Genomic DNA, 25,490 nt, shown 5'->3' on the forward strand with positions numbered 1-25,490 from the left:
TTATGATCACAGAACAGATTTAATTTTATGAACAATAAGGCAAATATTGACAATTATATCAATTTATTTGATCTTTTTAGATGTTTTTATTCCTGAACTTTCCAATCGCCCAGATGATGTAGATTCGAAACACTGTATCATATTAACAACACTTGGTTTTTATTAACATTACAGTTGAACTGAACTTTATTCATACTTGTCTTTTAGTTATTGAGTTTCACGTCTACATCTGGAGGATACGAGAGTTCAGTTATAAAACGCTTTAAGCCTTTCAGTGATGATTACAAATTTGAGAACTGAATAATAACCAGAACACCTTTGATACTAATAATGTCCATCACTTTTTTTTTAAAGTAATGTTGCTACTTGGGTAAATGGAAAGATTCTTTGAATATTTGAAACATTTCCAGAATCTTTATCAGTGGGTTTTTTAAAATCATACATCTTTGATTGGCTCTGTTTAAGAAAATTTTTTTTTTTAGTGTGCTTTGTGGTTTATTTTATTTCATTTTTTAATGCATGTCCACAGACTGCCAACACTCATAGTCTTCTTTCAATTTTACATGTCCTCCTTCTCCAGGTATCATCAACTGCATTTCCTTTCTTTTACTTTATTCTATGGATCATCTCGGTAGTTGCAATTTGTTTATTTTTCTTTTTATTGAAGTTGCTTTCCTATCTTTTTTTTTCCCCATTTCGAAAAAAAAACTGGAAGGACCTCCTGATATCTCGCGTACCAGCAGCCTAGTGGATGACATGGACCTTGCCAGGGAATATATCCCACTCCCCATAGTGACAGATGCTTCACAGTGAGTACACAGTGCTTCCTGCATTTATTTTTCATGAATCCAAATAATTCATTCATCAATGCACATATCCGTCCATTTGCACACACTGAATGTGGCCCATTAATTACATGCCCTCATATACGGAGTCCTCCTAAACCTTTGCACTCGGAGCTCAGTGATGTGTTAAATATTTCAGACACTGGAGTAATAGGCTTTTAGTGCACTCTGTTGTGAGGTGTAAGAAAGAAATGTATTCACTGAGGTTAAAACTGTATGCTAACTGATACCTGCATTATGCTGAATGCCTATACAGCCTGTCTTCACATGTGTGGATCTCTAGAACTGCTAAATGTGTTTGTTATTTGTCCTAAAACTAATCCTACTAATTTTGGGTTTAGTACCATGTCTGTCATCTGTGTCCTTAGGGGCATTTATATTAGACATTTAACAAATATACATCTTCATAAAATCTCCACTCGCTCCAAACTCCATACAGTTGAATTTCTGTTGAAATGCTAATTACCTCTCTTGAGTGACTTTTAAAAATGTTGCTATCTGACAAATATTCCATTGATTTGCTTGTCTTTATTGCATAGTCATGGGGTAGAACAGTGGCGTCATTAGGCCCTATCACGCAGGGCTATAGTGGTGCTTGAAAGTTTGTGAACCCTTTAGAATTTTCTATATTTCTGCATAAATATGACGTAAAACATCAGATTTTCACACAAGTCCTAAAAGTAGATAAAGAGAACTCAGTTAAACAAATGAGACAAAAAAATATTATACTTGGTCATTTATTTATTGAGGATGATCCAATATTACATATCTGTGAGTGGCAAAAGTATGTGAACCTTTGATTTCAGTATCTGGTGTGTAATAACTGCAACTAAACATTTCCGGTAACTGCTGATCAGTCCTGCACACCGGCTTGGAGGAATTTTAGCCCATTCCTCCGTACAGAACAGCTTCAACTCTTGGATGTTGGTGGGTTTCCTCACATGAACTGCTCGCTTCAGGTCCTTCCACAACATTTCGATTGGATTAAAGTCAGGACTTTGACTTGGCCATTCCAAAACATTAACTGTATTCTTCTTTAACCATTCTTTGGTAGAACGACTTGTGTGCTTGGGGTCGCTGTCTTGCTGCATGACCCACCTTCTCTTGAGATTCAGTTCATGGACAGAAGTCCTGACATTTTCCTTTAGAATTTGCTTGTATAACTCAGAATTCATTGTTCCATCAATGATGGCAAGCCATCCTGGCCCAGATGCAGCAAAACAGGCCCAAACCATGATACTACCACCACCATGTTTCACAGATGGGATAAGGTTCTTATGCTGGAATGTAGGGTTTTCCTTTCTCCAAACATAACGCTTCTCATTTAAACCAAAAAGTTCTATTTTGGTCTCATCCATCCACAAAACATTTTTCCAATAGAGGGCTACCGCATGACGTCACCGCGCCGTGAGATTTTGTTAGGCGCCATATTGGAAGACCAAGTACATGCACTCACAATGTAAAACAAAGTACGAGCGAGAGTAAAGTGACATGATGGATGATAATTCGGGTTATGTGAGTACATTACCAGCTGCAGAAAGGGCACAGTATGTGGAGAAACTCGCTGTGATTGATGGGTTTGACCCATATGATAAGACTCGCGGCAAGGGAGAATGGAAACATAAGGAGGACCTGACACCAATTCTGCCATCTGTTTGCTACCCAGACATTGTAAACTATTTGTTGTTTACACCCAGTGCCTACACTGCTGATGACTTGAAAGCCTACAAAGGGCTACAGGCTTACAATTATGTTGTTAGTGGCTTGGTTCGTGATATTACAGCTGTTATTAAGAATAACCTACACATAGTTATGGCCAAGGTAATCTTGTTGATATCTTTTAATAATATATCTTTTCAGTTGAAAAATTAATACTTTTTGTTACTATTAAGGTATCCATAATTTAGGTTAATTTATCCATTATACATATGTATTTATGATATATGCCTACACAACAACTATGCTTTATTTATATAATAGGAGGGAGAGCAAGCCCCAAACCATCCTAAATTATTATTATTATTATTATTATTATTATTAAATTGTAGAAGTCTGGGAGGCTTGCTCCACATCCAGTTATCAACTTGGGGCCAATTTAGCATGCTTTAAATCTGAATTTCTTGCGTTTGCTTACCTCAAAGTGTCCGCAGATCATGCACAGACTTATCCATTATATCCACAGTTTTTTGCCAAGTCTCACACAGGTTTCTTTCAAGTCTACTGTTGGGCCAATAAATCATAAATAAAACAGCTCAGATTTGTTTGTTTAAGTTGTTTGCCACTCCACTTTATTCTCGTAGGTTCACATATCGCTGCCGTTATTTCCCCCTAATCACGAGTTTGTTGGTCTTCCAAAATGGCGCAGGGTCTGTTTACTTCCGGTTTCGGGTGACGACAGTGAAATCCCTCTATTGAGGTATTTCACCTGACGTCACAGGGTCACGTGACGCCCCGGTGTCCACCATTTTGGACGGCAAGCTAGCTAATGTCAACAACAGTAGCTGGTATGTTACTGTAGCAATGTTTACGTTCAGTCATTTGAATGACTGTTAAAACCTTTCAGTCTCAAGTTTTTCCTTTACTGGATTTACTAGTTTACTGAGCTAGCGCGCGCTGACTCCCGGCTTGGCCGGCTAGCGCGCGCTGGCTCCCGGCTTGGCCGGCTAGCGCGCGCTGGCTCCCGGCTTGGCCGGCTAGTGCGCGCCGGCTCCCGGCTTGGCCGGCTAGTGCGCGCCGGCTCCCGGCTTGGCCGGCTAGTGCGCGCCGGCTCCCAGCTTGGCCGGCTAGTGCGCACCGGCTCCCGGCTTGGCCGGCTAGCGCGCGATGGCTCCCGGCTTGGCCGGCTAGCGTGCTAGCTCAGTAAACTAGTAAATACAGTAAAGGAAAAACTTGAGACTGAAAGGTTTTAACAGTCATCCAAATGACTGAACGTAAACATTGCTACAGTAACGTACCAGCTATGATGTTGTTGACATTAGCTAGTGCTAACAGCTAGTTGCTAATACACTGCTACAACTACACCGACCCTAATAATACAGTTCTTAGTCATTGCCTGGTAACAGCAAATTTATAACGGGCTATGTCTCAACAGACTAAGAAGTTATTTCAATGACATTTAGTAACATTTTGTTTATCCTGAGGACCGAAAGTAAATGAAAATGTGAACAAACCTTAGCTGTAATCAGATGGCAACCACCGGCTCCAGGGACGACCCACTGATGTAGGCATGTTACCCAGCCTGACACAAAATATTTGTAGGCATCCATACTCTTATACGCTTTCAGATCAATACCTGTGTATGGCGATGGGTTTTTAATGACATAGGTATACAGATCATGTGGGCCGAAGTCAGGTAAAGACGAGGGCTTCGTGTACTTCCGTACGTCAGTGAACAATCCTGGTGGAAGCAGGTAAATGTCGTTCTCTAAGCCTGCTAACCTCAATTTTTGCAAATACCTCTCCCTCTGCTCGCCCTGTAAATGCCCTACGTCGCTGGATAGTGAAGGTGTTTTCTGCATCTCGCTCCTTTTTCTTTTATGTTTTTCGTTTGTCGCCTTCCTCGCATTCAAACTGATTCGAGCCGTGCCGTCCAAAATGGCAGCATCACATGACTTGGTCACGTGAGTGAAATACCTCAATAGCCTTCTGGTTTGTCCATGTGACCTTTAGCAAACTGCAGATGAGCAGCAATGTTCTTTTAGAAGAGCAATGGCTTTCTCCTTGCAACCCTGCTATGCACACCATTGTTGTTCAGTGTTCTCCTGATGGTGGACTCATGAACATTAACATTAGCCAATGTGAGAGAGGCCTTCAGTTGCTTAGAAGTTACCCTGGGGTCCTTTGTGACCTTGCCAACTATTACAGGCCTTGCTCTTGGAGTGATCTTTGTTGGTCAACCACTCCTGGGGAGGGTAACAATGGTCTTGAATTTACTCCATTTGTACACAATCTGTCTGACTGTGGATTGGTGGTTTTGTAACCTATTCCAGCCTGGTGAGCATCAGCAACGCTTTTTCTGAGGTCCTCAGAAATCTCCTTTGTTCGTGCCATGATACACTTCCACAAACATGTGTTGTGAAGATCAGACTTTGATAGATCCCTGTTCTTTAAATAAAACAGGGTGCCCACTCACACCTGATTGTCATCCCATTGATTGAAAACACCTGACTCTAATTTCACCTTCAAATTAACTGCTAATCCTAGAGGTTCACATACTTTTGCCGCTCACAGATATGTAATATTGGGTCATTTTCCTCAATAAATAAATGACCAAGTATAATATTTTTGTCTCATTTGTTTAACTGGGTTCTCTTTATCTACTTTTAGGACTTGTGTGAAAATCTGATGATGTTTTAGGTCATATTTATGCAGAAATATTGAAAATTCTGAAGGGTTCACAAACTTTCAAGCACCACTGTATAGTCCCGGGTATTTTGAGCCTAGCCCCGGTTATTATTGCCCTAAAAAAAAAAAGTAAGAGATTAATAGAAAATAACTGACTGAAACAGATCGGAACTTGACTTGCAGTGTCCGAAGATGGGGCAGAAATACAGGGGAAGTGTGGAGGGAGGACATAGGCGCTACACATTCAAAATTTTGCTAACTACCAACAGAAGAACATTCAGAAATGGTTGTAAGACGACCTCAAAAAAACCCAAAACAATCCGCTAGTGCTCTATTATTTCACCTGGAGGTCTAGGTGCTGTGTTCCACTGAGTAGAAGGTAATGACAGGGTTGCTAGATTGGACTAGTTTACTATGCTCCAATATCTAATCAATTTCCTCAAAAAAGACAGTGTACACAGTGTGACTCTGATGTACAGAACCATTTCTATTGTAAGACATCTCATTATCTCTAGCCGTTTTATCCTGTTCTACAGGGTCGCAGGCAAGCTGGAGCCTATCCCAGCTGACTATTGGCGAAAGGCGGGGTACACCCTGGACAAGTCGCCAGGTCATCACAGGGCTGACACATAGACACAGACAACCATTCACACTCACATTCACACCTATGGTCAATTTAGAGTCACCAGTTTATTGTAAGACATATTGTCTCATCTCATCTCATTATCTCTAGCCGCTTTATCCTTCTACAGGGTTGCAGGCAAGCTGGAGCCTATCCCAGCTGACTACGGGCGAAAGGCGGGGTACACCCTGGACAAGTCGCCAGGTCATCACAGGGCTGACACATAGACAACCATTCACACTCACATTCACACCTATGGTCAATTTAGAGTCACCAGTTTATTGTAAGACATATTGTAAAAAAAAAAAAAATGGGAGAGGAAAAGAAGGTTTATAGAGTGGATAATGTACAACCTCAATTCCAAAAAAGTTGGGATGCTGTGTAAAATGTAAATAAAAACAATGTAATGATTTGTGAATCCTTTTCAACCTATATTCAATTGAATACAATACAGAGACCAGCTATTTAATGTTCAATCTGATAAATTTTATTGTGTTTTTGTAAATATACACTCATTTCTGAATTTGATGCCTGCAACACATTCCAAAAAAGTTGGGACAGAGGCATGTTTACCACTGTGTTTTTTATTTTCTTTTAACAACGCTCAGTAAATGTTTGGAAACCGAGGACATGAATTGTTGAAGTCGAGAAAGTGAGATTCTTTCCTATTCTTACTTGATACACAACTTCAGTTGCTCAACAGGTTGAGTTCTCTGTTGTCGTATTTTGTGCTTCATAATTCACCACACATTTCATATGGAAGATAGGTCTGGACTGCAGGCAGGCCAGTTTAGTACTCGCACTCTTTTACTATGAAGCCATGCTGCTGTAAACACATACAGAATGTGGCTTGGCATTGTTTTGCTGGAATAAGTAGGGACGTCCCTGAAAAAGATGTTGTCTGGATGGCAGCTTATGTTGCTCCAAAACCTGTATGCCAGCATTTGAGCATTAATGTTGCCTTCACAGATGTGCAAGTTACCCATGCCTTGGGCACTAACACACCCCCATATCATCACAGATTCTAGCTTCTGGATGGTCCTTTTTATCTTTACCTGGAGGACACCATGTCCATTATTTCCAAAAACAATTGCAAATATGGACTCATCAGACCACAGCACACTTTTTTCCACTTTGTGTCAGTCCATCTCAGATGAGCTTGGGCCTAGAGAAGTCAGCAGCGTTTCTGGATGTTGGTGATATATGGCTTTTGTAGATGCAGCAACAAACTGAGTTTAATGGCAACAGTTTTCCAAACTGTTCCCGAGCCCATGTAGTAACACCCTTCATACAATCATGTCAGTTTTTAATACAGTAATGCCTGAGGAATTGAAGGTCACAGGTGTTCAATGTTGGTTTCCAGCCTTGCTCTTTACGTGCAGGATTGCAGACAGTGAAATCCTTAAATTCCTTCCAATTGTACATTGGGAAAAGTTGTTCTTAAGCTGTTGGACTATGCAACAGTCCCCATGCAGTTCTTCACAAAGTGGTGAACCTCACCTTGTCCTTGCTTGTGAACAACTGAGCCTTCATAGAATAAAAGCCTGGGTGACAGAAAAAAAAATTAATGAAAAAAAACCTAATCAATTATTTTGTAACTATAGAGAAACAACTAAAAATACTGTGTGTAGATACTTATTTTAAAAAGAATGCATGACTACTAACACAGCGGATACATACCAGGTACTATAGCTTATTATGAGTTTTCCGTTTCCTATTGGATGAACTCAGATAATCACTTTTATTTCTGAATTAAAAAAAAAAATTATTATTCTGTACAAAAGTGCATTCCACACCATTTGGTAGTCCACATCATTTGGGAGAACAGAAGCTTGTAAGGCTAGAGCATTCCAGCCATGCTGTGCATTCTTCACAAATCTGCTGTTAAGGGCGGCACGGTGGTGTAGTGGTTAGCGCTGTTGCCTCACAGCAAGAAGGTCCGGGTTCGAAACCAGCGGCCGGCGAGGGCCTTTCTGTGTGGAGTTTGCATGTTCTCCCCGTGTCTGCGTGGGTTTCCTCCGGGTGCTCTGATTTTCCCCCACAATCCAAAGACATGCAGTTAGGTTGACGTGGGGTGGCCTTGGGCTGAGGTACCCTTGAGCAAGGTACCTGACCCCTGACTGCTCCCTGGGCACTCTGGTGTGGCTGCCCACTGCTCTGAGTGTGTGCGTGTTCACTGCTTCAGATGGGTTAAATGCAGAGGATGAATTTCACTGTGCTTGAAGTGTGCATGTGACGAATAAAGGTTTCTTCTTCTAAAAGATCATTAGACTGGTGTGAAGAATAGGATGTGGTTTAAATCTCATGTATTACCATTGCATGTTTTTAGCTCGGATAGTTTCATTGTGTAAACTCCTATCAGCACTCATTGCTTCTCCTTTTCCACCTGTGGACCTTTTTCTACTGCTGTCTGCTAACTGAGGCTACATCCACACGACAACGGCAACGAGATGTTATTTAAAAAAATATCGCGTCCACATGGGCAACGATCAGTAAAATATTAGGTCCATATGGCAATGCAACGCTTGCTGAAAACGATGCAATACACATGCCACACCTCTAGGGGTGCTGTAAGACGGTCCCTTCGGAGACACTGGAACAATAGAAGAAGTAAGGACGCATGCGCATAAACTATTATGCGTGAGACTTCATATTAGCCACAAAGTCAGAAAAATCTGTTCGTAAAATTACATTATAATGACCAAATACAATGAAAAGTATTTTTCCAGTCTCACCTGTGAAAGGTAATCCCATGTGATCTTGTTTGGACGGTAAACCTGTTGGTACAGTTAAACGCAGCACATGAATGAGGCATCTTTATTCTCCGCTTTGACCCATCCAATATGGCGGCGAGGATGACGTATGATTCTATGCGGAAGGCGGCGTCTTTAATGGTCCGGAATAAATTGAATGTTACACGTTGATGGATTAATTTGTTCTTCTACGCCCTTTTTGAGGAATGTATTGTAGGACTTAAACCAACATCTGAAGAGATGAGATCGCTCCTTTTTTTTCCCTATTTTTGCTGGCGGGATTGACTCTGCCCTAAGGGCTATTCTCTCTCTCTCTCTCTCTCTCTCTCTCTCTCTCTCTCTCTCTCTTTGCACCATTACACAATAAATATTCACAGTTAAAATATTTTGTAAGCGCGTTTCATGAACCAAGTTATAGGATTTGTTGACAACTCGCATCGAGTTCGTTACACTTCTACCCGGCGTGAAGCACTCACAGTCATGTGGTTGTGACCTCATCGTAAACAAATCTGTTCTACTCATCCAGGCGACTTCGCAACGGCAACGTTGCCAGATCTTTCCACTCTGGAACCCGTTCTCAAAAGATTGCGTTTTGGGGCACCCAAAACGCCGGTGCCGTGTGGACGCCAGGCCGAAACGATAAACAATTGTATCGGATTCACCTGAATCCGTTGCTGTGTGGACAGGGCCTGAATTAGATCTGTTCTACCAAATTTCACTGGCTGGCAGATGGCATTCAGAGTGCTGTATCTACACAGACCTGGAGGTGTTAATGAGTTGTATGACAACCATTAGACCAGTGTTAGTAAAAGAGGATTTGGGCCAAGTTTACATTAGACTGTATCTGTCTCGTTTTCTTCGCGGATGCACTGTCCGTTTACATTAAAACGCCGGGAAACGGGAATCCGCCAGGGTCCACGTATTCAATCCAGATCGTGTCTGGTCCGGTGCTGTGTAAACATTGAGAATACACGGATACGCTGTGCTGAGCGTCGTCATTGGACAACGTCACTGTGACATCCACCTTCCTGATTCACTGGCGTTGGTCATGTGACGCGACTGCTGAAAAACGGCGCGGACTTCCGCCTTGTATCACCTTTCATTAAAGAGTATAAAAGTATGAAAATACTGCAAATACTGATGCAAATACTGCCCATTGTGTAGTTATGATTGTCTTTAGGCTTGCCATCCTTCCACTTGCAAGTGGTAAGTGACGCGCATGCCCGACATGCACTGAGATCACACACACAGCGGCTCAGTCCCAAATCACTGCTCGTGTGCTATACTCGCGCGCTCTGTGAGCTGCGCAGGGCCGGAGTGCGCACCCTCCAGAGGGCACTCGCTGTTCAGGGTGGAGTGATTTGAAGCGCAGGATGCCTGCGGAGCCGAGCGTATCTGTGTATTGGCATTGCTGTGTGCACGCGAATCATGTATTGGCGTTGCTGTGTGCACACTAATCGTTTTAAAAACGTTAATCTGATGATCCGCTGATACGGTCTAATGTAAACCCCACCTAAGGGTGTGAAGAGAAGGGCCTTTTTTGTGCAGCAGAGTTGATCTTTCTGTGGACATTATGGGGTTTAATTTTATATGAATGATATGTTTTGACCAGTAAATCTGAGTTTGTAGACTCCCCAGTACTCATTTTGGGCAATGGCCAGATAATCTACTTATGTAAGGACATGGTTCTGCTTAGGTATTTAATTAGGTATTCCATTGATTAGTTTGACCTATGATACTGTCTGTCTTTTTTATTTTTTATTTTTTTACCCCGTGCATGTAGGAGTGAATTGTGCTTGGTGTATCCATCCATTATCCATAACCGCTTATCTTGTACAGGGTTTCAGGCAAGCTGGAGCCTATCCCAGCTGACTATGGGCAAGAGGCAGGGTACACCCTGGACAAGTCGCCAGATCATTGCAAGGCTGACAAATAGAGACAACCATTCACATTCACACCTACGGTCAATTTAGAGCCACCAATTAGCCTAACCTGCATGTCTTTGGACTGTGGGGGAAACCAGAGCACCCGGAGGAAACCCATACAGACACGGGGAGAACATGCAAACTCCACACAGAAAGGCCCCCGTCGGCCACTGGGCTCGAACCCAGAACCTTCTTACTGTGAAGTGACAGTGCTAACCATTACACCACCGTGCCACCTACTTGGCGTATCTTTGTTCATATTTCATAGTATGTCATTGTGATTTAAAAAATTGTATATTGCTGACAAGACACCTACGATCATCCATCATATTGTGTTTTTGAGCAGCTGTCACTCAAAACATTAATTCAAATGCATTAATTAATTCCAGACTTAGGTGCTGTAATTAGTATCTATATATGTTTTCAATGTTTAATTTTTTTTTTCCTTTGCATATTTTGTCAACTTTCTCATGAACACTTTAAACAGGTTGATCATGTTAAATCACTTTCCCTGAATTCACACTGGATGGTTGTGTTGTTTTGTGTTGCAATCATCCATTCACTTCACACTAGCATGAAAGCCGGCTTGATTTATATCAAGAGAATGTCCAAAAAACAAAAGTGTCTGTCAAACACTGAAAGCTGATGTTGAGCAGCTGTAATTTCAATACAGGTCAATACAAATGTGACATGAGACATGACACTGTTTTCAATATGTAACACATATTGTATACATAAGCTACGTTTATACATTAGCATAAACACTGAGATGTCACACTTGCATGCAGTTTATGTCCTCTTGATAGGTCATTTTAAACAGTCTTGAAATAACATGAACTATCCAGTACAATCAATAAACATGGAAATAAATATATCAGTCTTTATGTTGGGTCTCCAGGCAAATGTTCACAGGCTTCCGGATGCAGTGCTTTTACTGTTCACCAGGTCTCCGTCACAGTACTTCTGAAACATTGACAGAATATCTCTGGTGATATAGCATGTTTGTTGAAGATGTTCTTCAACAAACCTATTTCATACAGGTTTTTGCTCATCCTGTGTATGGAAAAGATACTGGGGAGAAAACAAGGATAACTACCTTCCTCTGATTATGCGCTCAGTTTCCCACACCCTCTCTGCAGAAAGCGGCTGTAATGAGCCTGACCTGAAAATGTCGGAAAACATCACAGGCTGAGTGATAATCTCGAGACCAAGCTAGCTGAAGATCAAATCCCTCTCAACCTATTCATTCAGTTTCAGTCAGAACTCTTTAAGGGTCAGACACCTGCAAGCTTGGCATAATTCGTCAGAAGCCAGAAAGTTGAAGCCAGGATGTGAGACATTGGAGATTAGTCATGCTAAACTAACAACCAAGGAAAAATCTACTGAAGGAAGGAGTGGCTGTGTCTATACTATGGGGGAGAAGGTCATTTTCAAGTTGAATGTAAATCATTAAAGCACCCTTCTTGAGAACTTCTAAAGCACTTTATCTATAGTATTGGACAACCCCTGGTTTACTGCCCACAAATGTTTTCACCCCACATTATCCATGTGACGGTACTATTGATGCCTTGCCTGAAACATCACCACCACGATAGGAAGTTAACCCACGATCAATCACAGAAACTCATGTAATAGAGGAGTACTGTATATGCAGAAGGCATTAGCACTAGGGTTCTGTCAACAATTTAACACTGACTTCAGTCTCTCATCTGGTTATTATCCATAAATTAACAGGCAAGTAGAAAAGTTAATTCAAGAAATTGGAAGATTCAGACCATACTGTACCAATAACCAATGTGACTGCAATTGTTACCTCCTCTGGGTGGAGAATACACACATTTTCCTCCCTCACTCCTCTATTACCCCCTTTTCTACCAACAGGGAACGGGATCTGTTCTGGTTCGCGCACAAATTTTGAACAGTTTGGAGCGTTTCAACCAAAAATAAATTGGCTCAGAACCTGAAAAGTTGGTTCCCAGCTGGAACCAAAATATACCGTAGCTGTTTTTTCCAGCGTGAACCATGATGACATCAGTGGACGTGTCATTAGTTTGGAGAGGAAGCAGAGTGCAGCAATGGAAAATGCAACAGAAAAGGATACATCTTCAGAAATAAATGGACCGAAAACAAACATCTTTAACAGAACAAAAGCTCACAGGTAATCAATGTGCTCTTCCATCTTGCTACTACTGTTCACTCCTGTTGTGAATTGTACAATACCTTCTGTTCATGACACATCCTTGATTACAACAGTTCCACTCAAAACTGGTGAAAACACGGGCCGGTTTGCTAGCTGGCACCAAGGTTCAAAGAATCCCGAATGGAACCGGTTCAAGAACCGCTTCCTGTTAGTCAAAGAGGGGTATATGACCCTCATACCCTTCCAGTGTGTTCTGGGTAACCAATGTCTACTCTTTCCATCATCCAGAGAACCTTCCTAAGCTAGTGCTGTTGAAGAGTTGATCAGATCAGTGAGGTAGCACAAGTCAGGTTGCAAGCAGAACAGAGACCAAAGCTGAAAGCAGACAAGTGGTGCAGTGCTTATTCACAGCAATGCCTGGGCCAGATGCTCTGGTTGTCCACCAGAGATTGACTTCTCAGACTTCTTTCATTTATGCAGTGAAGTCCCAGATTTATTGGTCATTTCAAGACAAATCAACCTAGTTTCTTACACAGTTTACATACATTATTAAGTCTACCATACAGATTAGCACCTGTATCTTCACATCTGCTGCTCAGATGCAAACAACTGGAGCTGAGCCACCTTCCCAGTTGGCAACCAAGAGTAGACCAGCTTACCTTGTTTGGAGGCTACTCAACTCCAAGTATTGGGGCTGGTGCGTGTTATACCTCATGGATTGGGAGAGGTATGGTCTCAAAAATGGACTCTGCAGAGGATATTTTAGGCCCATGTCACTGCACAGACTTCCACCAAGAGCATCTAGAGCAACTCTGTTGGAGCAGAGGTTCAATAATATCTGCATAACTTTGCAAAGTTTTGCCACTCTTGGTGAAGTCTTGCCATTCCTAGTGATTGAGTAAGTTCTGAGCCTATGATGTGTTTAACCTTCCCCTGTTTTATTGGACTACTGTTTAGAGTATCCTTTGGCCTTTTATATTTGGCCTTTATTTATACTTTGGCCTTCTATATTGAATTATGACTTGGCTCGATTGAATTTTGAACCTTATTTGCCTGAATTTTAAATAAAATTGCCATGTGGATTGTAACTCTCCTCCTGAAATTTCCTTGTCTCTTATAAACTGCTTCCCTGTGATGCTATGGGGCACAGCTTTCCCTCTGATTGTGTCCATTCTGTGTCATGGCAAATCTGTCAGAAATTGGAAGATAAAAATACACTCAGGAAATTGTTGTTTTCGCAGTGTGTTCCTGCGAACAGACATTGATGCCAGGTTTTTATCCCCTGCCCAAACGAAGTTTGATGGGGAATATAGAAACAGGTTCTGTCCGTCCGGCTGTCCGTCCGGTCACGTTTTCGTTTCTGGGCCATATCTTTAAAACTACTGAAGATATCTTCATGAAACTTTGTATACATATCAAGCAACATGTCAGCTGGTGCCTTTTGCTATTTTGGATTTTTGAAAAAAAAAGTATTTTTTAAATTTTTACATAAAAAAACAGATTTTGATGTAGTTTCTAAGAGCAATGTTTGTTTCCGGAGCATATATCCAAAACTATTCATGATACGGATTTGAAACTTGGTATGCATGTTAACAAGGTGATGTAAATGTCCCTTTTCATACTAAGAAATTTGAGAAATTTTAATTTTTCATGCTTCCATGGAAACAGTTTCAGATTTAGTCTCTCAGGTTAGTCTTAGGTTTTATTTCCAGAGCAAAACTTGAAAACTATGAGTGGTATGGTCTTGAAAGTTGGTATATGTGTTGATTAAGTAATGTATATGTGCATTTTGATGCTAAGAAATGTGAGAAATTTTAACTATTTGCGCACCTGGACCAAAGGTCTGGTGGGCTTTTGCCATGGGCTGCTGAGGTCAGTGTAAAGAGGTACACAGCAAATTCCTCAGTGTTGAATTAACACTTTCAGAGTTAATTTGTGTCCAGTTGGACCTATATAAACACTCTGGGTGTTAATTCAACACTGGGGATTTTGCTGTGTAGGGTTTTAAGAAGAAGAACCTTTATTTGTCACATGCACACTTCAAGCACAGTGAAATTCATCCTCTGCATTTAACCCATCTGAAGCAGTGAACACATGCACACACACCCAGAGCAGTGGGCAGCCACACTACAGCGCCCAGGGAGCAGTCAGGGGTTAAGTACCTTGCTCAAGTGCACTTCAGCCCAAGGCCACCCCACATTAACCTAACTGCATGTCTTTGGACTGTGGGGGAAACCGGAGCACCCGGAGGAAACCCACGCAGACGCGGGGAGAACATGCAAACTCCACACAGAAAGGCCCTTGCTGGCCACTGGGTTCGAACCTGGAACCTTCTTGCTGTGAGGTGACCGTGCTAACCACTACACCACTGTGTTGGTTTTCTGCAGCAGAACTTGAAAAATGTGACCAATAATATCTTGAAACTTGGTATATTGTATAGTTGGTATATAGGGCGGGGGATATAGATGACTCTGTCTTCTTGTTGTTTTTCAATCTAGACTGGGTGGTGGAGGGGGGTATAAGTATCTAATCAACAGTACAATAATCATGACTGGGTTTTAATTTTGTTGTAGACTCATATCTAATGTTTTCTCTATATTCTTAATTTCTTTCTTTCATTTTCTGAATTTCTTTCATTTTCCTGAGTCTTTTTTTCTGATTTTCATTTAGCATTGAGCTTAGAGTAATCTACTGCATTCTACACTGTTTTGTTTTGGTGGAGTTTGTTGTTTGATTTGTTAAGTAGCTGAGGCAACAAGTCTGAATTGTTTTTATATAATTTTAATTGCTAATTTAATTAGTGGATTGAACAGATAAACAGAAAACCTGAGAAAAGACTTGCAGTGGAATTATTATAATCTCAAATCAATCTTGCTTCCACACTGAACATGATGAAAGTGATGAAAGTTCCCCCCCAGCTCTCTTCCCCTCCTGCCAGCATATCTGTTTGCTTTTGTTTTTCTTTCATTTGGTTGAATGAATTCTTACTGGGTGAGTTCTTTAAGGGGCAAACTTACAGGCAGATAAGAGTCTTAATGGACCAAATTAAAAAAAAACAACTTTCGGTTGTGATAATAAAGTTCAGTCAAGTTAATATGCTCACTGGGTAAGTATTCTCAGAAGTGTCATGCTTATATATTTAAGATATATTTAAGAGATTTTTCAAGCAGTTTGAGCATGTTGCTATTTCCAGGCTTTGCTCCGAGGAAGCCTGAGTATTGAATGGGTTCTTCATTCTCTCCTTCAAAGGTGTTCCTTTGGTCCATGCTCGTTCCAAAAGCACCTGTATAAATACCATCTCCCTCCCATTCTGTCGGCTCTGGTTCCTAGCTCTCGATGTGGTGTGTTTATCTGTTCTAACTCTTCACTGACTGTAGTGGAGTGTGTAGAGGGATGGGGTTCAGGTAGTGTGTTATGGATGCTCTAATATGAGTTTATTCAGGTGGGCTTGGGTGTATATGAGAAACTACTGAGAGAGAGTTTTTTTAACTAATATTGTTTACTTAGCATTAGTTAACATGAACAAACTATAAGCTTCATCAATAAACCATAATGTTTATAAATCTGAATTGACTTTTACTAATATTTATTCAATCCACGACAAAGAATATATCCATATACAGAAATATATCAAATTTAATTACAGAAAATTACTAAATGTTTATTACTGAGCTTGGGTTTCCGGTGGTAAATATTGGGAGTTGTTATTCAGCTTGAGTTCTGAATTTTGCCAGTTAACAACCTCAAACATGCTCATTAAGGTGTTTGTCCATAATGGTTATTGTGGACTTGACTCATTGATGGTATGAACAAAGTTAATGCAAGTGCTGGATATTTGGCTTAATTTTTTATTACGTAAAAATCAATTAATCCAAGTGGTAGTTACTTTGCTCATGTTACTTAAGGCATGTTAATCATGAAACACACACACACACACACACACACACACGGAGGAGTAAAGGATCCCTCCCAGAGCCTGTTCGCTCTCCTGCTGACTGCAGCACAGGACACACCTGGAGCGAATGAACACCTCTTTGTGTTCAGAGCAGAGAGGGATGTTAGTCTAGGAGTGTGGACTGGAATCAGACTGTTGAAGTGAGCCTGTAGTCTGTAATACATATTACAGCCAGCTCAAATAAATTTTGACTCACTTTAACTGGTCTTAGTATGATCAGGTCTTCTCTTCTGACTCAAAATGTTCTTTATTCAGCTGTTGGTCTCGAGTTGAAATTTTCCACAAGTTTAGTTTTATTCTTGCTGTGTGCGCGGCAGGCTATTGAGGGACTCCATTTTTCCAAACAAGATGACTGTTATTACCTTATGGTCCTACTTTGCATTCTTTTTTTTTGTGTGTGTGTGTTTAAGGAAAAATAGCAGTTTATAGAGACAGCTTGCTTGGACCCATTACTCTAACTGTTTATATCTTTTTTTTTTTTTTAATTGCTTTCTTACTCCATGCCATCTATGCTCATCCTAAAAACCTAATATCACACATCCGTGATACTCTGAACATCAGGAATGTGCTTCATGCTTGTGCATATTTAATACACATAGGATAATGATGGATCGTTCAGAGGCATTTCAGAGCAGCATCTGTTTGAGACAAGACTGCCCAATTACTCCTGGCTCACTGTGTGAAGTCATGCTTTCCTAAGATAATGAGAGAACCTTCTGAAACAAGAAGAACTCAATCTGTGCTCGTGACCTAAAGACAAAACGAATGCAGTCATCACAGAATGCACTGATTCGTGTAAGAACCTCTGTGTGTTTGACAGAGTATATCAGCATGAGTAAGTGAGTGTCAGTGAGTCATTGCGTGAGACAGGCATGCATTTGGTGAGTTGATAAAGTCGTAATTTAACTGGAACTGAGGATATAAAATAAAACACATTGAGCATTATGCTCTTTCTCTCTCTCTCTTGGCCAGTAAGCGTGATATCTCATTTACTTTATCTGTTTCTAATTATAATATTGGGGGGGGGGGGAACCCTCTCAGCACTGTTCTGTAGCAGCCACAGATGTGACCTTCAGTTTAAGCAGATAGATGCTAAGTGAGATATGAATGCTGTATGAATTATTCAGATCAAATCCACGCAAGAACTGCCCTTTCTGCCCACACTCAGGGCTTAATCAGATCCATACTGCCCTAGTTGGGACTCTCCCAGGGGTCTTGGCTCTAAGTGCCACTAATAATGTTTCGAAATAAGTCTCACTGGGTGTTGAAAAGCAGGCCTTTTTCTCCACCACATGCATTTATCAGCCAGTAAGGCAACTAAATGGCTCCTGTGAGTCAGCAGCCTATAATAGTTTTTGTAATGCAATTACAACTGGCTACTTCTTCAAATATGTCTGGGGGGAAAAATGTGAACCTCTTATCTTTTAGGGTTTTTTTTTTAAACTTGTATGCTTTTTTTATTTGCTTACTAAAAACATCCTTATTGAAATATAACTCTACGACTTGTGCTTTTTATAATACTTCCATAAAACGTATGGCATGCCAACCCAAGAATGCAGTGAATGTAAAATTTCTAAATGTGGCCATATTATGGTGGAAAAACGTTCTACAAAAGTTTAGGATGTTAGTTTAGTGTTTGTTGAGGAATGCTAGATCAGTGCACTGTGGGCTTTTATGAACTGCAAATAAGACTGGACACCCTGCTGATTTGTGCAAGATCACTCTGACCAGTAAAGGCAGCAGGATTGCTAAAGCAAAGAGTGAGAGTTAGTACACAGTTTACACAGTTTAAGTATTAGACAATTTAAAAAAAAAAAGGATACAGATAACTATTTTCCTGAATCCCCATAACTGGATTTTCAGAGAGAGATGATCCTAGGTCAGGGTTACACAATAATCTTTTATTTTTATTTATTTATTTACTTATTTTAGAATAGTGGGCCTCAAGAAAGGCATCACTCCATTTCCTGTGTGCCTCATGAGCAGGGGCATCTCAGCAAGATATCTTTGAACACAGCGAAAGACAAGACAAAGCCGAGACCATAAGCAGCAGATTGATTTATTTGTAGCGTACTCTGAGCAGCGCTGCACAATAATCAAATGGTCTGATAGAACTGCACTCTTACACGCTGTATTTTTTTTCTTGCTGTAGACATTTCATTTTTTTTTGGGATTTAATTATGTAAATTCCTTAATTCCGCTAACATGATGCTTTTGTTTGTGTGACTGACCATCACTTCTGAGATTTTATCTCTAAATAACACGATATCCTGAATATACATCAACTACTAGTCAATCACAGTTTGACCTGATTTTGCTTTAAATGAAATGTCTTGCAGTAAAGGACTTTCTCCCGCATACAGTAAAGGATTTTCCATGGAGTGAGTTTCTTTTCTATAACTGAAAGGCCAGAATAAATGGCTAGTGTGCATGAGTCACTGTCGGCCTACGGCTTGAATCACCCACTCGGCTTAAACACGCTGTTATGAAGTGATGCTTTAATGATGCTTTAATAAAGAGAAAAAGAGACAAACGAGTCAAAAGTAATGACTTTAATGAAGTCATATTTAAAAGGTTTACATCATCTTTGGAAATAAAATGCATAAAATATAGCTGTTCGGTCCAAATAAATCCGTATTTGGAAGTTAATTGAATATACCTGCAGATCCTGTAAATACATAACTGATTTATTTTATATCCTGCCTCTTTTACTATCTTGTATTCACAGATAAATATATTTTTCTTCTACTATGTTCAGTGGTGCAGCATCAACATATCGAATTGCTGTTTGTTTATTTTTTAACAATGGTTAATTTTACAACATTAACCATTGTAGCATTAAAAATAATATTTATCTGTGAAGAACTAAATGGACCAATTTCATCATATGAATCCAAGTGACAAACCCACTTAAATTTATTACACTTCCCTAAGGATCTGCTGTTGACCTTTTTTAAGCTAATAATTGGGCCATCTTGATTTGGAGATCATGGCCTTGCCGTCTAGAATGTGATCGCTATGTGCTCTATCAGCCTACTGTGGAGAAACATAGAGGGGTTTTGTGTGATTGGTCAGCTCCAGACGTCTGGGTCATGTATGTTTACGTTGCTAAATCACTTTCACATCTGCTCCTGACTGCAGTGAACAAGTGTGCTAGTGATATTAAATGAAGCAGGTTTCCTTTGAAAAACAAGATGAAAACAATGACAAGGCCCTGACCGAATAAGAGCAGGTATATGGAGTTATCACGCTGCGCCAACAGCTATTAGAACAATAAAGGAGTATTCATTTTTTCTGCTGTGCCCGTTAACCAGCAGGTTGTGCTGTAGCAGCACTCATATATGCTCACACATGTCTGCGTGCGTGCATACACACGCATGCATGCACACATACACACAAAATCACGACTAATCATGATTTCACTCCAGCTCAGAGTAGCATATTTACTCGCTATAGAGCACATTTGAAACCTTTCACCCTGGAGCAGAGGAAACAGACCAGCAAAAGTGGAAACAGTGCTGTCAAGTGTTTTCCAGTGCCAGAGAGGAGTGTGCGCGCCCGGGCCGTCTCACCCCCCCTCTGTTTGGAAGTGGTTCTGCTCTAATGGGAATTGCCATAGTAGTCGATCCTGCAGACAAAAAGAAATTGCGTGAAATTGCACAACAACTTGAGGATTGGAAACATACTTTTTTTTCTCTTTGTTGAGTGAGTGGATTTTGTAGTACGACTTTTCCACTCTCTTTCTTTCACTCTCTCTTGCCATCCATCTTGTTAATGAAAGTACAACTAATAATAAGGACAATTTATGCTTATTATCTGGTTCTAAATGTCTCATAATGAAACAACTCTCTATTACTTAAACATTTTCATGTTTTCTCTTGAGCATTAAATGGATTAAGGAACAGCTAATACCACTGTCAATGTGAAATGCGCCTACATTAGCAGGACATGAGCTAAAAGTGATCTGCTTCAGGCCGGTCCAAAGCCCTCGATATCCTCCACATTACTGGAACACCAGAGCATCTGGCCTTTATTCTGGCATTTATTCTGGAGCATGAGTCTCCATGTTACTTCTTTTTCAGAGGAAGAAGCCATAAGGCTTCTAGATTTAACTTTTTTTTTCATAAGAATGTATGGTTTTACCCTCTCTGTATATGGATTGCTAAATGGTTCTATATACACTGTTTACAGTACACTTTATCAGAGAAGTTAGGTGGATGCAAATGCGGATTAAAGATCTCATCTCATTATCTCTAGCCGCTTTATCCTGTTCTACAGGGTCACAGGCAAGCTGGAGCCTATCCCAGCTGACTACGGGCAAAAGGCGGGGTACACCCTGGACAAGTCGCCAGGTCATCACAGAGCTGACACATAGACACAGACAACCATTCACACTCACATTCACACCTACGGTCAATTTAGAGTCACCAGTTAACCTAACCTGCATGTCTTTGGACTGTGGGGGAAACCGGAGCACCCGGAGGAAACCCACGCGGACACGGGGAGAACATGCAAACTCCGCACAGAAAAGCCCTCGCCGGCCACGGGGCTCGAACCCAGACCTTCTTGCTGTGAGGCGACAGCGCTAACCACTACACCACCGTGCCGCCCGGATTAAAGATCTTTAAGTACAAAATGTGAGCAAGAATCTTAATCAAGCAGGAAGAGGGTCAGGAGATGAGCAAACAACTTGATCTCAAGGGTTCCTCCTCATGTCCTCTCAGGGACAGGGAGTGATTCCTTGCCACCGTCATCTCAGGCTTGCTCATTTAGGAAAAATTTATACATGCATATGTTTAAAATGTATATATTCCTCTGAAGCTGCTTCATGACGATGTCTATTGTTAAAAGTGTTATAGAAATAAAATTGACGTGACTTGAACTCAGCAAATTACAAGAGTAGACAAAAACCAAAAAAACAGGACAACATTAAAAAAAAGAAAGAAAAACAGAATACAAATACATGGAAAAACAGGGCTTATTAAAATCAGGCATGCAACACTGAAGAAATACCTCACAAATGTGTATGAACTTATCCTTTTGTACCATGAGCTGTGATTGTGTGAAATGTGGAACAGGTGTGTGTGTGGTCAGGAATCAGGTGACTGTGAATATGAGAGAGTCTGTGCTTGGGCATTGTAGTCCATGGCGGCCATGTTTGTACAGTAGGCAGTGGTGTGTCCTGGGAAGTGTAGTTCACAGGACATGACACGGTGCTTTTTGATATAGAAGGGAACAGATGCTGTGTAATATTATACAGTACCAGTAAAAGTTTGGACACACCTACTCATTCATAGGTATTATTGTATTTTGATTATTTTCTACATTGTAGAACAATACTGAAGACATCAAAAGTATGAAATAATACATGGAACATGTAAAAAACATGTAAAAAACAAACTGTTTCATATTTTAGATTCTTCGAAGTAGCCACCATTTCCCTTGATGATGCTTTGCGCACTATTGGCATTATCTTAACCAGCTTCATGAGGTAGTCACCTGGAATGCTTTTCAGTTAAGAGCTGTGTTAATTAGTGCAATTTCTTGCCTTCTTAATGTGTTTGAGATCAAACAGTAAATAGTAAAAATACAGTAAATAGCCCTATTCCACAACTGCAGTTATCCATATCATGTCAAGAACCGCTCAACTAACATCCATCATTACTTTAAGACATGAAGTGTCTTCCATTCATCCATCCATTATCCGTAACCGCTTATCCTGTGCTGGGTCGCGGGCAAGCTGGAGTCTATCCCAGCTGACTATGGGCAAGAGGCGGGGTACACCCTGGACAAGTCGCCAGATCATCACAGGACTGATGCATACAGACAAACAACTATTCACATTCACTTTCACACCTACGGTCAGTTTAGAGCCACCAGTTAACCTAACCTGCATGTCTTTGGACTGTGGGAGAAACCGGCGCACCCGGAGGAAACCCACGCAGACATGGGGAGAACATGCAAACTCCACACAGAGAGGCCCTCGTCGGCCACTGGGCTCGAACCCAGAACCTTCTTGCTGTGAGGTGACAGTGCTAACCACTACACCACCATGCCGCCTTTTTGAAGTGTGTTTTAATTATAAAAATAAATACAAACCACTGTGTAGCAAGTGTTCTAGGTGGGTGGAGCACAGAAGCATGGCAGGCCAGAACTGAGTTCTCAAAAACCCGTTTATTTTAGCTTTTCAGCCTTAACTACACATACACACACGCACGCACACAAGTCTCCAGGTTGGGGAGTAGCCCCCTTACTCCGCTCTCCCTCTCCTCTTATAGGGTGCGGTCACTGGGGAAGACACACAAACACAGGTTAATTCCCGTCAGGTGCAGTGATTCCGCCACTTACCTTCCCTGACTCCGCCCTCCATTCACAGACCGATGCTTGACCACGCCCCCGCTGCCACATACCCCCACCGCCCGACTCAGGCCGGGCAGCCGTCTGGCCTGCAGCCGACTCCCCAACCCCCGACGGGAGAGGAAGTCCGCCACAACCATCTGCGCCCCCGGCCTGTGGACCACCTCGAACTTAAGCGGCTGGAGTGCCAGATACCAACGGGTGATCCGCGCGTTGGCATCCTTCATGCGGTGGAGCCACTGCACGGGCGCGTGGTCCGACCAGAGGGTGAAAGGGCGCCCCAGCAGATAGTAGCGGAGGGCGAGAACCGCACACTTGATGGCGAGGCATTCCTTCTCTATGGTGCTGTACCTGCCCTCGTGCACCAACAGCTTGTGGCTGATGTACAGCACTGGACGGTCCTCCCCTGGGACAGAACAGCCCCCAGCCCTCTGTCCGACGCGTCCGTCTGTAAAACAAAGGGGAGAGAAAAGTCAGGGGAGTGTAACAGTGGCCCCCCACACAGTGCAGCCTTTACCTTAGAGAAAGCCCGCTGGCATTGCTCCGTCCACTGGACTGGATCTGGTGCCCCCTTTTTAGTGAGATCAGTCAGTGGGCTGGTGACGTCCGAATAATTAGGTATAAACCTGTGATAGTAGCCAGCCAGCCCCAGGAACTGCCTCACCCCCTTTTTGGTCTTGGGCCTCAGGCAGGCCGCAATCGCTGCCGTCTTATTGATTTGGGGACACACCTGCCCATTGCCCAAGTGGAAGCCCAGATACTGTACTTCCACCCACCCAATCGCACACTTCTTCGGGTTGGCTGTGAGCGCCGCTCGCCTCAGCGACCCCAGGACGGCCCTCAGGTGTTTTCGGTGCCACGGCCAGTCATTACTATAAATAATAATGTCATCTAAGTATGCGGCCGCATAGGTGGTGTGGGGGCGGAGGACCCTATCCATAAGCCGCTGGAACGTAGCGGGCGCCCCAAACAGCCCAAACAGAAGTGTGATGAACTGGTGTAAGCCAAACGGTGTGGAAAAGGCCATTTTCTCTCGGGATAGTGGAGTCAAGGGGATCTGCAAATATCCCTTTGTCAAATCCAGTGTCTAATAAAAATGAGCCATGCCTAGTCGATCGAGCAACTCGTCAATACGAGGCATTGGGTACGCATCAAATTTAGACACCGCGTTGACTTTTCTATAGTCCACACAGAACCGAACCGACCTGTCGGCCTTGGGAACCAAGACCACCGGACTGCTCCAGTCACTGTGGGACTCCTCGATAATGCCCATTTCGAGCATGGCCTCGAGTTCTTCCCAAACCACCTCTTTCTTGTGTTCGGGCAGTCTGTAAGGGCAGCTGCGTACTACCACCCCCGGGGGCGTCTCAATGTGGTGTTCTATGAGGTGGGTGCGGCCGGGCAGGGGTGAGAACACGTCAGAAAATTCTGTTTGCAACCGGGCGACCGCCGCAAGCTGGGTCGGGTAGAGGTGGGCTCCACAGGGGACCGGAGCGGTGGGTGATGCCGATTTTCCCTTTTGAACCTCTGGCCCCAGCTCCGCCTTCTCTGGAACCACTGACACCAGCGCCATGGGGACCTCCTCGCTCCAGCGTTTTAACAGATTGAGGTGGTATACCTGTAACGCCCTGCCCCTGTCCGTTCGCCTCACCTCATAGTCGACGTCCCCGACTTGCCGTGTGACCTCAAAGGGTCCTTGCCACCTGGCGATTAATTTAGAGCTTGACGTGGGCAATAACACGAGTACTTTGTCTCCTGGTGTGAATTCCCTCAGGCGCGTGCCCCTGTTGTACAGGCGGACTTGATGTTCTTGAGCCTGCCGCAAATTCTCCTGGGTTAGGTGTGTGAGTGTGTGGAGTTTTGCGCACAGATCAATAACGTATTGAATTTCATTTTTGCACGGGGAAGGTCCCTCCTCCCAATTTTCCCACAGCACATCTAGGATGCCACGCAGCTTGCGCCCATATAATAATTCGAATGGGGAGAACTCCGTGGAGGCTTGTGGGACCTCTCGCACTGCGAAAAGCAGGGGTTCGAGCCATTTATCCCAGTTACGTGCGTCCTCGCTTACAAATTATTTAATTATGTTTTTGAGGGTGCGATTAAACTGTTTGACTAAGCCGTCCGTTTGTGGGTGATCAACGCTGGTGCGGATCGGCTTGATTCCCAATAACCCATACAGTTCACGCAGTGTGCGTCACATGAGCGTAGTGTCTTGATCAGTCAGAATCTCTTTGGGGATTCCGACTCGGGAGATGACGTGGAAGAGCGCTTCCACAATACTATGTGCGGAGATATTGCGAAGTGGCACTGCTTCCGGATATCGCGTTGCATAGTCCGCCAGAACTAAAGTAAAGCGATACCCTCGTGTTGACCGATCTAATGGCCCGACGAGATTCATCCCAATTCTTTCGAACGGGGTCTCGATTAATGGGAGAGGGTGCAAAGGCACTTTTGGGACGGCCGCTGGATTTACTAACTGGCATTCGCGGCATGCCGTACACCACCTACAGACATCGCCGCGAATCCCTGGCCAATAGAACCGGGCC

General features: G+C 42.4%; 1 protein-coding gene across 3 annotated transcripts in view; it reads left to right on the forward strand.

The window, feature by feature from the left end:
* kcnq1.2 (potassium voltage-gated channel, KQT-like subfamily, member 1.2) overlaps positions 1–25,490 on the forward strand; it is a 292,236-nt gene that overhangs the window by 107,932 nt on the left and 158,814 nt on the right. For all 3 annotated transcript variants that reach the window (XM_060914561.1, XM_060914564.1, XM_060914563.1), the window contains one exon: positions 716–809. In XM_060914561.1, coding sequence (XP_060770544.1) covers positions 716–809 — 94 coding nt within the window. The remainder of the gene's footprint in view (positions 1–715; positions 810–25,490) is intronic.

This window comes from Neoarius graeffei, chromosome 2 (assembly GCF_027579695.1).
Source record: "Neoarius graeffei isolate fNeoGra1 chromosome 2, fNeoGra1.pri, whole genome shotgun sequence".
In the NCBI taxonomy this organism is placed as follows: domain Eukaryota; kingdom Metazoa; phylum Chordata; class Actinopteri; order Siluriformes; family Ariidae; genus Neoarius; species Neoarius graeffei.